General features: G+C 41.4%; 1 protein-coding gene across 1 annotated transcript in view; it reads right to left on the minus strand.

The window, feature by feature from the left end:
• LOC128696597 (glucose dehydrogenase [FAD, quinone]-like) overlaps window positions 1–19,058 on the minus strand; it is a 174,605-nt gene that overhangs the window by 153,145 nt on the left and 2,402 nt on the right. Inside the window, exons 4-5 of the mRNA XM_070094643.1 lie at window positions 15,677–15,879; window positions 14,725–14,914 (exon numbers count right to left, since the gene is read on the minus strand). Coding sequence (XP_069950744.1) covers window positions 14,725–14,914; window positions 15,677–15,879 — 393 coding nt within the window. The remainder of the gene's footprint in view (window positions 1–14,724; window positions 14,915–15,676; window positions 15,880–19,058) is intronic.

Genomic DNA, 19,058 nt, shown 5'->3' on the forward strand with positions numbered 1-19,058 from the left:
TTGATATTGATGGATTTATTACTTATTTAGTTATGCATTTATTGTATCACTTTTGGAAAAAAATGATATCGCTTTTACTCTTGAAATATATTTTAGAAAAGTTTTTTGTTTATATTAACTGGAAATCTAAGTTAAATTCAAAAGTTGGGTAAGTAATGAGTAAAATATGAATATCACACACACTCACACACACACACACACACACACACACGCACACACATACACACACACGATAATTCAGGACCCTGTACACCGTGTAAGTTAGGCCTATATAGGAGTATGCAGCACCAGTCTGGAACCCGTACCTAGCCAAACACGCAAAGAAACGAGAGAAGGTGCAAAGGTTTGCAACAAGACTAGTCGCGGAGTTAACGGGCATGCCCTAGGTGGAAAGGTTAAGGGTAATCAATGTGACGACACTGGAGAACTGGAGAGATAGGGAGGATATGATAACGACATATAAAATACCGAGAGGAAATGACAAGGTGGACAGAGACAGGATGTTCCAGAGATGGGACACAGCAACAAGGGGACACAGTTGGAAACTGAAGACTCAGATGAGTCACAAGGACGTTAGGAAGTATTTCTTTAGTTACAGAGTTATCAGGAAGTGGAACAGACTGGGAAGTGATGTAGTGGAGGCAGGATCCATACATAGCTTTAAGAAGAGGTATGATAAAGCTCATGGAGCACGAAGAGTGGCCAAATAGCGACCAGTAGCCAGGAGCTATGGCTCGACCCCTGCAACCACAACTAGGAGAATACAACTAGGTGAGTGCACACACACACACACACACACACACACACACACATGTGTGTGTGATGAATGGTTTGAAAAACCGACAAGTTGAAGATTGAGACACTTATGCAGCATATGGGAATCTTTATTCAGGAAACGTTTCGCCACACAGTGGCTTCATCAGTCCAATACAAAGAGGAAGGCGTAAGGAGAGGAGGAGTATGAGGTAATCAGTCCCTCAACCTGGAAACTATGTGTTCAGCCCATCACTCTTGTAGAATGGATTGATGGACTGAACACATCGACTCCAGGTTGAGGGACTGATTACCTCATACTCCTCCTCTCCTTACGCCTTCCTCTTTGTATTGGACTGATGAAGCCACTGTGTGGCGAAACGTTTCCTGAATAAAGATTCCCATATGCTGCATAAGTGTCTCAATCTTCCACACACACACATACACACACACACACACACACACACGCCAGGAGCTATGAATCGACCCCTGCAACCACAAATAGGTGAGTACACACACACGTGCACAGACACAAAAGCGAAAGGGGCTAGAAAGAGGGACAAGGACAAAATCAGCAGAGGACAACCAGAGCAGGACAAAGCAACAAGCACAAGCACACACAGAACCATCCTAGAACCCCACAACCAAACACGTTATCCCAACACAAACCACAATCCACACTTACAGCTCCCACCCTACACTACGCTGTAGAACCCCACAGCACTCTGCTAGGTCCCCCACCCTTACAGACCCCCAAGAACGCAGTGTTGGACAGGAAACTAAAGGTATGGTACACCAACGCTGAAGGAATAATAAATAAGTGGGAGGAGAGGTACGAGTCAGAGAGGCATCACCAAACATCATAGCCCTCACAGAAACCAAGCTCACAGGAATTATAACAGCTGCCATCTTTCCAACGGGGTATCAGATCCTGAGGAAAGACAAAGGAAACAGAGGGGGTGGAGGAGTAGCACTGCTCATCAAAAACCGATGGGACTTTGAGGAGCTGGAGAGAGGAGACAGAGGAGAAGCAAGAGACTACATAATAGGAATACTTCAGTCAGGAGGTCCCAAGGTGGTAATTGCAGTGATGTATAACCCACCACAGAACAGTAGGAGGCCAAGGCAAGAGTATGATGAGAGTAATAGAGCAATCATTGATACACTGGCTGAAGTGGCCAGAAGGGCTCATGCGAGCAGGGCAAAGCTGTTGATTATAGGGGACTTCAACCATAAGGAAATCAACTGGGAGAACCTGGAGCCACATGGGGGCCCAGAAACATGGATAGCTAATATGATGGAGGTGGTACCGGAAAACTTCATGTACCAGCACATGAGGGACACCACCAGAGAGAGAGGAGAGGATGAACCAGCGAGACTGGACCTAGTATTCACCATGAGAAGTGCTGATATTGATGACATCACATAGGGAAGACCCCTCGGGGCCAGTGATCACGTGGTTCTGAGATTCGAATACATAGTAGAGTTACAAGTGGAGAGGAAAGCAGGAAGGGCAGGAAGAATGAAGCCAAACTACAAGAAAGGGGACTACGCAGGCATGAAGAACTTCTTGTACGGTGCTCAGTGGGACAGAGAACTGGCAGGGAAGTCAGTAAACGAGATGATGGAATATGTGACAACAATATGCAAGGAAGCTGAGGAGAGGTTTGTACTCAATGGTAACATAAATAACGAGAAAGCCAGGATGAGCCCTTGGTTCACCCAAAGGTGTAGGGAGGCCAAAACCAAATGTGTTAGATAAAGGAAGAAGTATAGGAAAACAGCAGTCAAGAACCAGGTAATGAGGCTGAGTAAGAAAGGAGGGAAGATCACATGAAACAACCACGACGTATGTCAGTGGCTCAACATGAGATTCAAAGATGTTTTCACAGAGGAGACAAAAGGGATTCCAGAAAGACGGAGAGGCGGGGTACACCAGAAGTGAAGAGGCTGCTTAGCGAGCTAGATACCTCAAATTCGATGGGGCCTGATAACAGCTCTCCATGGGTCCTGAGAAAGGGAGCAGAGACACTATGTGTACCACTAACAACAATCTTCAACACATCTATCGAAACAGGGCGACTACCTAAAGTAGTCCAATTTTTAAAAAAGAAAACAGACACGAATAATTAAATTGTAGACCAGTGTCACTGACAAGTATAGTATGCAAAGTTATGGAGAACATTATCAAGAGAAGAGTGGTGGAGCACCTACAAAGGAATGAGATTATCAACAACAGCCAGCACGGTTTCAATGACGGGAAATCCTGAGTCGCAAACCTACTGGAGTTCTATGACACAGTAACAGCAGTAAGACAAGAGACAGAGAGAGGGGTGGATAGATTGTATTTTCTTAGACTGTAAGAAGGCGTTTGACACAGTTCCACACAAGAGATTAGAGCAAAAGCTGGAGGACCAGGCAGGGATAACAGGGAACACACTACAGTGAATCAAAGAATACCTGTTAGAGAGACAACAGCGAGTCATGGTACGTGGCGAGGTGTCAGAGTGGGCACCTGTAACGAGCGGAGTTCTACAGGGGTCAGTCCTAGGACCAGTGCTGTTTCTGGTATTAGTGAATAACATGATGGAAGGAACAGACTCCGAGGGGTCCCTGTTTGCAGATCATGTGAAGTTGATGAGAAGAATTCAATCAGACGAGGACCAGGCAAAACTACAAAGACATCTGGACAGGCTGCAGGCCTAGTCCAGCAACTGGTTCCTGGAGTTCAACCACAAAAAGTCATGAAGATTGGAGAAGGGCAAAGACGACTTCAGACGGAGTATAGTCTAAGGGGCCAGAGTCTAGAAACTTCACTCAAGGAAAAGGATCTTGGGGTGAGTATAACACCGGGTACATCTCCTGAGGTGCACATTAACCAAATAACTGCTGCAGGAAACGGGCACCTAGCAAACCTAATAACAGCATTCCAACATCTTAATAAGGAATCGTTCAGAGCCTTGTACACTGTACATTAGGCCAATATTGGTGTATGTAGCACCAGTTTGGAACTCAAACCTAGCCAAGCACGTAAGGAAACTAGACAAAGTGCAAAGGCTTGCAACAAGACTAGTCCGACAGCTAAGGGGAAAGTCCTAAAGAGGTTAAGGGAAATTGACCTGACGACACTGGAAGACAGGAGAGATAGGGATGATATGATAAGGACATACAAAATACTGAGAGGAATTGACAAGTTGGACAGAGACAGGATGTTCCAGAGATGGGACACAACAACAAATGGACACAATTGGAAGTTGAAGACTCAGATGAATCACATGGATGTTAGGAAGTATTTCTTTAGTCACAGAGTTGTCAGGAAGTGGAATAGTTTTGGGAAGTGACGTAGTGGAGGCAGGATCCATGCATAGCTTTAAGAAGAGGTATGATAAAGCTCATGGAGCAGGAAGAATGACCTAGTAGCAACCAGTGAAGAGGCGGAGGGAGGAGTTATGACTCAACTCCTGCAACTACAACTAGGTGAGTACAAGCACGCATCAACATGTAAGGGACACTACAAGAGAGAAAGAGGAGAAGATGAACCAGCAAGACTGGACCTTGTGTTCACCACGAGTAGGTCGGACACTGAGGACATCACATATGAAAAGGCCCCTTGGAGCTAGTGATCATGTTGTTCTGAGTTTTGAATACATAGTCGAGTTACAAGTGGAGAGGGCAACAGGAGTAGGATGGGAAAAGCCAAACTACAAAAGGGGACTCTACACAGGTATGAGGAACTTCCTGCAGGAGGTTCATTGGGAAAGAGAATTGGCAGGATAGTCTGTAAGCGAAATGATGGACTACGTAACAACAAAATGCAAGGAGGCAGACGTAAGGTTTGTTCCCAAGGGCAACAGAAATAATGGGAAGACCAGAACAAACGCTTGGTTTACCCAAAGGCGAAAGGAGGCAAAAGCTAAGTGCACTAGAGAATAGAAAAAGTACAGGCAAAGGACCCTGGAAAGCAAAAAGATTAGTCGAAGAGCCAGAAATGAATATGCACAGATAAGGAAGGAGGCCCAGTGACATTATGAAAACGACATAGCATCGGGAGTCAAGCCTTACCCAAAGCTGTTGTATAGCCACATTAGGAGGAAAACAACAGTCAAGGACCAGCAGGATTTCAACATGAGATTTAAGGAAGTATTTACAGTGAAGACAGAAATGACTCTGGGAGGTCAGAACAGAGGGGTACACCAACAAGGGATATACCAACAAGTATTGGAGAAAATACACACAACCGAGGAGATGAAGAAGTTGGTAAGTGACCTTGGTACCTCAAAGGTGGTGGGACCGGACATCTCTCCATGGGTCTTTAGAGAGGGAGCAGAGATGCTGTGTGTGCCACTAACAACAATTTTCAACACATCCACTGAAACTGGGCAACTACCTGAGATATGGAAGACGGTAAATGCAGTCCCCATTTTTAAGACAGGAGACAGAAACGAGGCACTTTACTATAGACCAGTGTCACTGAGGTGTATAGTATGCAAAATCATGGAGAAGATTATCAGGAGGAGAATGGTAGAGCACCTAGAACGGAACAAACTTATTAACGACAACCAGCACAGATTCAGGGAAGGCAAATCCGGTGTCACAAACCTACTGAGTTTTATGAAAAGGTAAAGGAAGTAAGACTCGAGAGGGGAGGGAAGATTGCATTTTTTTTTAGACTCCAAGAAGGCCTTCGACACAGTTCCTCACGAGAGATTAGTGCAAAAGCTAGAGGATCAGGCACGTATAAGAGGAAGGACACTGCAATGGATCAGAGAATACCCGACAGGGAGGCAACAACGAGTCATGGTACGTGACGAGGTATCACAAGCGAAGATCCACAGGGGTCAGGACAAGTGCTGTTTTGGTATATGTAAATGACATGACGGAAGGGCTAGACTCAAAAGTGTCCCTGTTTGCAGATGATGTAAAGTTAATGAGGAGAATTAAATCAGATGAAGAACAGGCAGGACTACAAAGAGACCTAGACAGGTTGGAAGCTTGGTCCAGAAACTGGCTCTTCAAATTTAACCCTGCCAAATGCAATCATGAAGATCGGAGAAGGGCAAAGAAGACCGCAGACAGAGTATGGGCTAGGTGGCCAAAGACAGCAAAACGTCACTCAGTTAAAAGGATCTTTGGGTGAGTGTAATACCGAGCACATCTCTTGAAGTGCACATCAACCCGATAACTGCTGCAGCATATGGGCGCCTGGCAAACCTGAGAATAGCGTTCCGATACCCCAGTAAGGAATCGTTCAAGACTCTATACACCGTGTACGTCAGGCCCATACTGGAGTATGCAGCACCAGTTTGGAACCCATGCCTGTTCAAGCACGTCAAGAAACTAGAGAAAGTACAAAGGTTTGCAACAAGGCTAGTTCTAGAGCTAAGTGAAATGTCCTACGAAGAAAAGTTAAGGGAAATCTGCCTGACGACACTGGAGAACAGGAGGGTCAGGGGAGACATGATAACGACATAGTTTTAAGACGAGGTATGATAAAGCTCATGGAGCAGAGAGAGAGAGGACCTAGTAGCGATCAGTGAAGAGGCGGGGCCAAGAGCTATGTCTGGACCCCTGCAACCACAAATGGGTGAGTATATGTACACACATACGCACACACAAACACAGGAGTATTGGAAGTATGCATGTATGGTAGTGGTAGTGTGGTGGGTAGTCTGCCTGTTTAGTGAGGGTGGGTGCATGGTTCCCACTATTCCCCCCTCCCACCTTCTGCACCCGGTGTGAGGTGACATGAGCGTCTCCGACCTGCAGTGAATCAACTGACTCGCGGCTCCTGTCGAAGCAATAAGTATTCGTTCCGCTCTTGTCTGCTGTATTATGTTTGGGATTGTTTGTCTTAATAAGAGTTTCACTCTTACTTAGGGTTTTAGACTTAAATTTATTCCTGCCTTGCTTTGAATTTGCGGTTGTCATTTTTCAATCCTCTCCATTTCTTATTAAAGGCCGTACGCCTATCGTGTAAGCAACTTATCGAGCGGTATGTAACTATAGTTTTTCGCTTCCGCATTCTAGCCTTGATTGTCGGCTCAGGTCATCCGACTCGTACAGAGATAAGATAAGAGAGAAGTGATCGTACAAAGATCCGAGAGATATCGCTACACCTCTCTACCTACACTGGTCCCCCCCCCCTTAAGGCGTCATGTGGTTCTAGCTCACCATGAAGTGGGCCAGTACAACATGGGTTCGGATCCTTGGCTAGTGCAGTGTTATTGATCAATACCACCCGTTCGTGATCACTATATATATATATATATATATATATATATATATATATATATATATATATATATATATATATATATATATATATATATATATATATATATATATATATATATATATATATATATATATATATATATATATATATATATATATATATATATATATTGTCATGCCGAATGGGTAAAACTTTATATTTTGCCTTAAATAGCAACGCTCTTCTTGCCGAATAAGGCAAGCGAAAATTCCGAACCTAACAAAAAAAAAATACATTCCATTGTGTTTAATCATTATATTTTTGTAAACTTATGTAAAATATATTTTGCTGGATTAGGCTAAATTAAATTGCGCTTGTTTATAATAAGGTTAGGTGAGCTTTCTAAAGTTCTGTTGGTAGAAACCCCTCAAGGGAGGTTCCTTGATGCTGATGAGGGGCTCTTGATCTAGGGAATTGGATCTGTGCTCCAGTTCCTTGAAATGAGCCTGAATACCTTCCATCCCCCCCCACAGGTACTGTATAATCCTATGGGTTTAGCGCTCCCCCATGATTATAATAATAATTATAATGTTGATAGAAAATTATTCTTTTTTATACTAACTTAAATATTAAAATGTCTTTAAACGTGTAAGAAAAGTTTTAAGATTTGACTTAATTTTAAATGAGTTCTTGCTAAGTGACTAATTTTTACCTATTAGGCACGATATATATCATTAACTAAACTGCGACTTGGCCAGGACTCGATCCTGCTTTCCCATGCCCATCCCTGTGAGAACTGAAAGTACGCAACACTCTCCACAAGAGCACCATCCTTGAACACCAGTACACAGCAGGTGATCCTGATGCAAGGACATACGTGGTCGTGGAGCCTCAGACTAACTTCAGCCTCATCCTGTTTGGTGTAGCAGCCTTCAGTCTATATATTAATGAAATCACGAAACAAGTGACTTTGGTCTGTTAATGTTTCAAAATCTCTAGTTTCGTGATGTTATTAATATATAGAGTGAAGGCTGCTACACAGAACAGGATAAGGCTGAAATATATATGTTGTGCCGAATTGGCAAATTAGCAAGAACTCATTCAAAAATAAGTCCTTTCTAAAAAAAATTTCTTATACATTTAAAGATGTATTTTTTTCATTTATGTTAATACAAAAATTTTGCACCAAAAAAAAACATAGAAAATTTACCTAAACTTATACAAGTACAATTTAATTTAGCCTAATCCAACTAAATCTATTAGAGATAAGTTTACAATAATTTAATAAAAATAATGTATACTACAAACTCATATAATTCAATATAGCGAAAAAAAATAATGTGAGGACCTGGGAGTGGTAATGTCTGAGGATCTCACTTTCAAGGATCACAACAGTGCCATGATCACAACTGTAAAGAAAATGATAGGATGGATATTGAAAACGTTCAAAACAAGGGATGCTAAGCCACTGATGATCCTTTTCAAATCACTTGTTCTCTCTAGGCTGGAATATTGCTATACATTACCGTCTCCGTTCAAAGCAGGTGAAGTTGCAGACCTAGAGAGTGTATAGAAAACCTTTAGTGCACATCTAAGTTCCATCACACACCTCAACTACAGGGAATGTTTGGAAGCACTTGACTTGTACTCGCTGGAACGCAGGCGAGAGAGATATACCATAATCTACGCTTGGAAAATTATAGAAGGAATGGTTCCGAATCTGCACACAGAAGTCACTCCCTACGAAAGTAAAAGACAGGGCAGGCTATGCAAAATGCTCACAATAAAAAGTAAGGGCGCCACGGGTACACTAAAAGAAAACACCATAAGTGTTCGGGGCCCAAGACTGTTCAACAGTCTCCCACCATGAATAAGGGGAATTACCAACAAACCCCTGGCTGCCTTCGAGAGGGAGCTGGACAGATATTTAAAGTCGGTGCTGGATCAGCCGGGCTGTGGTTCGTACGTTGGACTACGTGCGGACAACAGTAACAGCTTGATTGATCAGGCCATGATCCACCGGGAGGCCTGGTTATGGACCGGGCCGCAGGGGCGTTGATCCCCGGGATACCCTCCAGGTATACTCCCGAGAGGGATTAGTATCAAACTTGAACAATAAAATGGTATAAAATACCGACAGGTTGTTAGGTAAGACACATATGCAACTGTTAGGTATCTTTATTTCGAAACGTTTCGCCTACACAGTAGGCTTCTTCAGTCGAGTACAGAAAAGTTGATAGAAGAAGAAGAGACTTGAAGACGATGTAATCAGTCCATCACCCTTGAAGTTTTGAGGTGGTCAGTCCCTCAGTCTGGAGAAGAGTATTGTTCCATAGTCTGGAATAATATGAAGTTGAACTGATAGGATGGAGCCTTATATAGCGCCAGGAGGTGAGACGTCGGCTCATCACTTCAACTCCATATTATTTCAGACTATGGAACAATACTCTTCTCCAGACTGAGGGACTGACCACCTCAAAACTTCAAGGGTGATGGACTGATTACATCGTCTTCAAGTCTCTTCTGCTTCTATCAACTTTGCTGTACTCGACTGAAGAAGCCTACTGTGTAGGCGAAACGTTTCGAAATAAAGATACTTAACTGTTGCACATGTGTCTTACCTAACAACCTGTCGGTATTTTATACCATTTTATTGTTCACTCTGTCAGACACTGCAACACAAGGGTATCTTAGTACAGACTTGGAATCAACTTCAACAACCTCTACAAGTGAGAATGGCTGGATTTGAGAGGGACCTGACCTCTCAACGTCTACAATCTTACCTCTACTAGTGACCTACGTCTCACCTCCTGGCGCTATATAAGGCTCCATCCTATCACTTCAACTCCATAATATTCCAGACTATGGAACAATACTCTTCTCCAGACTGAGGGACTGACCACCTCAAAACTTCAAGGGTGATGGACTGATTACATCGTCTTCAAGCCTCTTCTGCTTCTATCAGCTTTGCTGTACTCGACCGAAGAAGCCTACTGCGTAGGCGAAACGTTTCGAAATAAAGACACCTAACTGTTGCATATGTGTCTTACCTAACAGTATCAAACTTGCACACGTAAATCACTTCCTACGAAAGCAAAAGACTCGGGAGACGATGCAACATCCCCCCAGTAAAAAGCAGGGGTGTCACTAGCACGTTAAGAGACAACACAATAAGTGTCAGGGGCCCAAGACTGTTCAACTGCCTCCCAGCATACATGAGGGGGATTACCAATAGGCCCCTGGCTGTCTTCAAGCAGGCACTGGACAGGCACCTAAAGTCGGTACCTGACCAGCCGGGCTGTGGTTCGTACGTTGGACTGCGTGCGGCCAGCAGTAACAGTCTGGTTGATCAGGCCCTGGTCCACCATGAGGCCTGGTTACAGACCGGGCCGCGGGGGCGTTGACTCCAGGAACTCTCTCCAGGTAAACTCCAGGTAGGCAGGTAGACGCACCCATTACTGTACGAACTCCTGCGACAGCTGTCCTAACTTTGGGGTATGACCTACTTCCCTGGGGAATCCCGTCTGTCGGTGACGATGCTTTCATCTGACTGGTATATAAGCCCACTTCCTCCGCCTGTGCTTCAGATTCATCAAGACTACGTTGTGAACACTTGTTCTTAAGCTAAACTACTAATTACCCCATCTTCAACCTCTTCACTCTTCTATTTTCCGTCCTTGTATTGTGCTGATAAAACCACTAGTTGGCGAAACATTTACAAACTGTACATAACAGAGATATCCAGTTGTTGCACATGTGCCTAATGTACTTAAACTTGTTGGTATTCTATTCCAATGACGTTATGGTACCTACTGTCATTCACACCAACGTTTAACTCCACATGCCCGTCACCCACCTACACAGGTTCCCACTGATTAATAACTTAAGAGTCGAGTAGTCGCCACTTGCAACCAGGGACCCTGTGACCCACATTCATTATGGTGAGTGTACTCACCTTTCGCTACCTGACCTTGAATGTTTTACCTCCTATGATTCTGTACCAACGTAGAAATATATCGGTCGTGTGCCGTCCGAGAAAGATTTTCCCGTATTTCATAACTTTAGCCCCTTGTATCTCAATGAACATTGTAATAATGCTGGCAGAATTACCGACAATATGTTAGGTAAAACGTCATATGTGCAACTAATGCGATGTTTTATTCTGGCATTAGTTGCACTTGTGTCCTTTTGTGGATGATAAATTAGACACATGTGCAACTCTTGGGTATCTTCGTTGAGGAAACGTTTCGCCACACAGTGGCTTCATCAGTCCATACAAAGGAGAAACTTGAAGAACAGGAGGAGAATGAGGTAATCAGTCCCTCAGCCTTGAGTCGATGTGATCAGTCCATCAATCTTGAATAGAATACAGCATAAGTGCGGAGAAGGAGCTTATAAACCGTAGGCAGGAGAGGTGCAGCAGTCGTAGGTGTTTTCTCCTTTGTATGGACTGATGAAGCCACTTTGTGGCGAAACGTTTCCTCAGTAAAGATACCCAAGAGTTGCACATGTGTCTAATTTATCAACGTGTTGGTTCTCTGAACCATTCATCTACAATCCTATCCGACACTGCAACTTCTTGGGATCTTAATACTTGGGAATTCTTCGCTTGCCTAACCCTTGGGCACGACCTACTTCCACATTGAACAAATGTGACACCACCTATGACTGCTGCACCTCTCCTGCCTACGGTATATAAGCTACTTCTCCGCACATATGCCGTATTCTATTCAAGATTGATGGACTGACCACATCGACTCAAGGTTGAGGGACTGATTACCTCATTCTCCTCCTGTTCTTCAAGTTTCTCCTTTGTATGGACTGATGAAGCCACTGTATGGCGAAACGTTTCCTCAATAAAGATACCCAAGAGTTGCACATGTGTCTAATATATCAACATGTCGGTTCTCTGAACCATTCATCTACAATCCTTTTGTGGATGCATTCTCTGTGGAGTGTATTTCTCTCAGCATATATATTTTGAAAATACCTCAGTTCCTAATTTAGGAAATAATGTATTCTTGCCATCTGGGGGTTAAAAAAGTCACCATGGTAGAATTATCCACGAATCGGTAGGTAAAAGGACACAGATGCAACTAATGACCAAAGAGTAGTCGATAGGCTTTAAACCCCTCAATAACCAACCATAAGACTATAAGAAGGGAGGAACACAATAACAGGCCTACTGGCCCCATACTAGGCAAGTGCTTCTCAAACCCAACCCCCCTAACAAATATATTTTCCCATTCCAATTCCGATGCAATTCAAGAAATAAGCTTTGAAATCCCACTCATATCCACCCTTTCTCACTCATATATTTATATAACCTATATCTGAAGCTGCCCAAGGTGACCAGTCTCAATGTACGCGACAGGAATAGTGCAGCATAGATAAGAATTTATAATGCAGAAAATATACAAATGTGCACCTGTGTGCGTATGTATATATGCACGTATGTACACTTTTGCGTATATTTGATCAGGTACATAAGTATGTGTCCATATATATTAGTGTATGTATTGCCTATATGTATGTTTTCATGTATACATTAGAACATACAAATGGAGTTGCATATCAGTGGTATACAATATTGACAAGACGAGGAATTAGACACATGTGCAACATCTTGGTATCTTTATCTTATAGATGTATCGCCATCCAGTGGTTTTTATCAGTATAATACCTGGACATAATCTGAAGCAGATGAAGATAGTAGGAAATATTTTCACTACTGCAGATTAGGACACGAAGAAGCCTCACTATCCTCATCACTTCATTAGAGATTGCAAACACCATACATATAACACCTGCAACTCACCCAGACAAGATACTGCCGAGAGGAGATACATAGTCCTCTCCACTAACTCCGTTGCCAAACAAGTCTCCAACCTTTTTGCCAGTACGTCATACCAAGTATCTACCTCCAGATTCACCATCAACAATATCAGCAGTAAGGGACACAACCATGTTCAATCTACTGCAGGGGTAGACGCTATCCCTGCCAATAACTGTAAAACATCTTTGTTTAAATTCCAACAACACGTCAAGTTATAATAACCATTTGCCTTCACTCACTCCTATGTAACACGCTCACACACGCTGGTTGGAAGTTTAAGACCCTCGCTCAAAAAAACTTTACACTCTTAAATAACAAAAAAAAAAAAAAATACAGGAGAGGAGCTTATGACGACGTGTTGGTCCGACTTGGACCATTTACAAGTGTGTTTCTTTACACTGTCATTCCAACCTTTCCTAGGACGACCCCTACCCGCCTTCCCTCCACTACAGAGTTATACGCCCTCCAAGTCATTCGAGTTTGTTCCATCCTCTCTAAATGCCCAAGTCGCCCCAACAACCCCTCTTCAGTTCTCTGGATAATACTTTTAATACTCTCCCCTCCCCCACACACTTCCTTCTATTCTCCAAGCTACGAATTCTCTGCTTAATATTCATACCTCACATAGCCCTCAGGCATGACATCTCAACTACCTCCAGCCTTCTTCTTGATACAACATTCGTAACCCATGCTTCACACCCGTATAAGAACGTACTTCATAAACCCATCTACTGACAAGTCCACTCATAAACATCTGAACACATTCTCTTCCTCCATACTTCCTCCTTCCATTTTTTTATCCTAATCACCTTGCTCTTCCTATGTTCACTTTTAATTTCCTTTTTTTTACACATCCTCCAACATTCGTCCACCAACCTCTGCAATTTCTCCTCAGAATCTCCCAAAAGCACAGTGTCATCAGACGAAAATGCAATTGTGACAACTCCCCCCTTGTGCTAGATTCTTTATCTTTTAATCCCACACCTCTCCCTATTCCACACACCTGCAACACTTTGTTTCCTCTATCCACACTATCACACGATTTTTCCAAATCCATAAATGCAACAAATTTTTTTACCCTTATCTAAATACTGCTCACTTACATGCTTCACTGTAAAAAAACTTGGTCTATACAACATCTACTCTTCCTGAAGCCTCCTTGTTCATCTGCCACCCTGCTCTCCGTCTTACCCTTAATTATTTCAATAATAACTCTACCATACACCTTACCAGGTATACTCAACAGGCTAATTCCCCTATAATTCTTATACTCTCTTTTGTCCTCTTTGCCGTCATTCACTAGGTACCTTTCCCTCTTTCATATATTCATTAAATAAATGTGCCAACCACTCCAAAACTATATCACTACCTGCTTTTAATATTTCGTTCTTGATCTCATCAATCCCAGCTGCTTTACCCCCTTTCATTTTCCCCCACAGCCTCACGCACCTCCCCCACACTCACAACTTGATCTTTCTCAAGTGTTCCATATTTCTACCTTTTTCTTTGGTTTTGAAATAAAAGCTCCGTCCTCTTTTTTCTGTATTACTTTGGTAAAACCTGTTGTGCAGGCAAAATGTCTCTCGGTAAAGATACCCAGGTTCTGCATATGTGTGTTATACATAGCGTTATTCACCATGTGGTGAGAGACTGCTGAAGTGCTCCGCTGTTCTTATGCTCTTATACATTTATATATGTTTGTACTTGGGAACATCAGATTTCCTCCTTTTGTATTAACATATGTACTCTCATCTGTTTGTGGCCGTATTAGTTGAGCTTCAGCTCTTGGTTTCTGCCTCATGACAATTCATGAGCAGTCACACACTGTTCCAGACATGTCACCTTGCACTTAATACACGAGGCACATGTATCTGGTGAACTTCTGTTAACCATTGCTAATATACTTGAACCCTTCACTAACCTGTGGCACTACTGCGGTCTCCTCGGTAATCCTCGGCTTTCTTGAAGTACTTGAGCACATCTTTGTAACTCCATCCTGGGTTACCCATCGCCTCCCAGTTGTCGAAGTCTCGCCTGTTACCACGGACGTACATCATCCAGTTCACGACGCTTGAGCCTCCCAGGGTACGTCCCACAGGAAAGTGACATGCCTATAGCATGGGATTTATTTTTAGATCAAAGGTACATAATAAACAAAATAATGAATAAGATATATGTGCTATACATGGATGTAACACAAATGTCTTATGCATCAGGAACATGTGTTACTAACCCATGTCATTTGTAACATCATGAGTCGTAATATAATGTATCATGAATGATAAGTTTCAAACAGGTTTTTAAAAGATATTTCAGCAAAATCTTATACCATGTTTCCCGGAAGTGACGCACATACAGGCAGGAGCATTTGCTAGTGAATCATAACTTACGTATGAGAACAGAACATCAGAATTTGTAATAGCATGTCTGAATAAACGTAATTAGCTATATTTATGTTTTTAACACTGAAAGGGAAGTAAATTCCAAGCGCTTTAAAAGATTTTAAATTGCAGATCAAGATCAAATTTATTTCTTGTGATCATGAAACAAAAGTACGTACATAGTCGTAATATACAAATTTTGAGTTGTGTTCGTGAATACCAATATAATATATCTAGGTTTTTTCTTTTTAATTCAATTAGTATGTACTGTAAAATAAATTCGTAAAGACTGTAGTAATCGATATATTTGTCACTAAGGGCGAGATTTACCAAAATCTAAATACAGATGCATAATAAAAACTGATCAGTAGCACAAAGAAAGTCGCATGGAAAAAATAAAATGAAAGGTAAGTAGAGTATTGTACATTACTGCCTCAGAACTCCTCTTATCTTCCATTTTATTTAGTGAGTGTTGTCCACCAGGATACTTACATTGTTAACGTAGCCACGCAAGCCATGTTTCTGCGGCACTGTAAAGTAGTTCCACTCAGCGTCACTCTGCATGAGGACGATGTTGAGGGCAGGAATGACGCTCTCAGGCGGCGGGGGACCACCAGATTCCAGCAACAACACATTCCACTCAGCTACCTCTGACAGCCGCGCTGCTAACACCCCACCAGCAGTACCTGAACCCACTGGGGAGGAAAAAATGCTCATTCAGTGAACATAACTGAGCACATGGGAGTCTGCTGGCGGGAGTTGCTAAAAGGCTGCAAGAACAAGCCATCATTAGATGTATCTCTGTCGCTCTGCGATCCGAGAAAGATATTCCCGTATTGCACAACCCTAAGTCCTGTACACCAGTGCATGCAAAAATATTAATACAAAGTATGGATTAAATTTATAATGCAGATAGATAACAGCGTTGAAGGTCTGAAGCGAATCAGAGCTGATATTGACAAGTTATCACACGAACAATTATATTCCATTTTTTAAATATCCTATAAACGCCAGAATTTGAATGATCAAGCTATCAGCGTTGAAAGACGATATCAATTATCAAGCTATCAGCGTTGATAGATGATAGTAATTATCAAGCTATTAGCGTTGAAAGATGATAGCAATTGTCAAACTATCAGCAATGAAAGATGATAGCAATTATCAAGCTATCAGCGTTGAAAGATGATAGCAATTATCAAGCTATCAGCGTTGAAAGATGATAACAATTATCAAGCTATCAGCGTTGAAAGATGATAGCAATTATCAAGTTATCAGCGTGGAAAGATGATAGCAATTATCAAGCTCTCAGCGTTGAAAGATGATAGCAATTATCAAGCTATCAGCGTTGAAAGATTATAGTAATTATGAAGCTATCAGCGTTGAAAGATGATAGCAATTATCAAGCTATCAGCGTTGAAAGATGATAGCAATTATCAAGCTATCAGCGTTGAAAGATGATAGCAATTATCAAGCAATCAGCGTTGAAAGATGATAGCAATTATCAAGCTATCAGCGTTGAAAGATGATAGCAATTATCAAGCTATCAGCGTTGAAAGATGATAGCAATTATCAAGCTATGAGCGTTGAAAGATGATAGCAATTATCAAGCTATCAGCGTTGAAAGATGATAGCAATTATCAAGCTGTCAGCGTTGAAAGATGATAGCAATTATCAAGCTATCAGCGTTGAAAGATGATAGCAATTATCAAGCTATCAGCGTTGAAAGATGATAGCAATTATCAAGCTATCAGCGTTGAAAGATGATAGCAATTATCAAGCTATCAGCATTGAAAGATGATAGCAATTATCAAGCTATCAGCGTTGAAAGATGATAGCAATTATCAAGCTATCAGCGTTGAAAGATGATAGCAATTATCAAGCTATCAGCGTTGAAAGATGATAGCAATTATCAAGCTATGAGCGTTGAAAGATGATAGCAATTATCAAGCTATCTGCGTTGAAAGATGATAGCAATTATCAAGCTATCAGCATTGAAAGATGATAGCAATTATCAAACTATGAGCGTTGAAAGATGATAGCAATTATCAAGCTATGAGCGTTGAAAGATGATAGCAATTATCAAGCTATGAGCGTTCAAAGATGATAGCAATTATCAAGCTATCAGCGTTGAAAGATGATAGCAATTATCAAGCTATCAGCGTTGAAAGATGATAGCAATTATCAAGCTATCAGCATTGAAAGATGATAGCAATTATCAAGCTATGAGCGTTGAAAGATGATAGCAATTATCAAGCTATAAGCGTTGAAAGATGATAGCAATTATCAAGCTATGAGCGTTGAAAGATGATAGCAATTATCAAGCTATCAGCGTTGAAAGATGATAGCAATTATCAAGCTATCAGCGTTGAAAGATGATAGCAATTATCAAGCTATCAGCGTTGAAAGATGATAATAATTATCAAGCTATCAGCGTTGAAAGATAATAGCAATTATCAAGCTATCAGCGTTGAAAGATGATAGCAATTATCAAGCTATCAGCGTTGAGAGATGATAGCAATTATCAAGCTATCAGCGTTGAAAGATGATAGCAATTATCAAGCTATGAGCGTTGAAAGATGATAGCAATTATCAAGCTATCAGCGTTGAAAGATGATAGCAATTATCAAGCTATCAGCGTTGAAAGATGATAGCAATTATCAAGCTATCAGCATTGAAAGATGATAGCAATTATCAAGCTATGAGCGTTGAAAGATGATAGCAATTATCAAGCTATAAGCGTTGAAAGATGATAGCAATTATCAAGCTATGAGCGTTGAAAGATGATAGCAATTATCAAGCTATCAGCGTTGAAAGATGATAGCAATTATCAAGCTATCAGCGTTGAAAGATGATAGCAATTATCAAGCTATCAGCGTTGAAAGATGATAGTAATTATCAAGCTATCAGCGTTGAAAGATGATAGCAATTATCAAGCTATCAGCGTTGAAAGATGATAGCAATTATCAAGCTATCAGCGTTGAAAGATGATAGCAATTATCAAGCTATCAGCGTTGAGAGATGATAGCAATTATCAAGCTATCAGCGTTGAAAGATGATAGCAATTATCAAGCTATGAGCGTTGAAAGATGATAGCAATTATCAAGCTATCAGCGTTGAAAGATGATAGCAATTATCAAGCTATCAGCGTTGAAAGATGATAGCAATTATCAAGCTATCAGCATTGAAAGATGATAGCAATTATCAAGCTATGAGCGTTGAAAGATGATAGCAATTATCAAGCTATAAGCGTTGAAAGATGATAGCAATTATCAAGCTATGGGCGTTGAAAGATGATAGCAATTATCAAGCTATCAGCGTTGAAAGATGATAGCAATTATCAAGCTATCAGCGTTGAAAGATGATAGCAATTATCAAGCTATCAGCGTTGAAAGATGATAGTAATTATCAAGCTATCAGCGTTGAAAGATGATAGCAATTATCAAGCTATCAGCGTTGAAAGATGATAGCAATTATCAAGCTATCAGCGTTGAAAGATGATAGCAATTATCAAGCTATCAGCGTTGAAAGATGATAGTAATTATCAAGCTATCAGCGTTGAAAGATGATAGTAATTATCAAGCTATCAGCGTTGAAAGATGATAGCAATTATCAAGCTATCAGCATTGAAAGATGATAGCAATTATCAAGCTATGAGCGTGTAAAGATGATAGCAATTATCAAGCTATCAGCGTTGAAAGATGATAGCAATTATCAAGCTATGAGCGTTGAAAGATGATAGCAATTATCAAGCTATCAGCGTTGAAAGATGATAGCAATTATCAAGCTATCAGCGTTGAAAGATGATAGCAATTATCAAGCTATCAGCGTTGAAAGATGATAGTAATTATCAAGCTATCAGCGTTGAAAGATGATA

The sequence above is a fragment of the Cherax quadricarinatus genome, chromosome 47 (assembly GCF_038502225.1).
Source record: "Cherax quadricarinatus isolate ZL_2023a chromosome 47, ASM3850222v1, whole genome shotgun sequence".
Classification (NCBI taxonomy): domain Eukaryota; kingdom Metazoa; phylum Arthropoda; class Malacostraca; order Decapoda; family Parastacidae; genus Cherax; species Cherax quadricarinatus.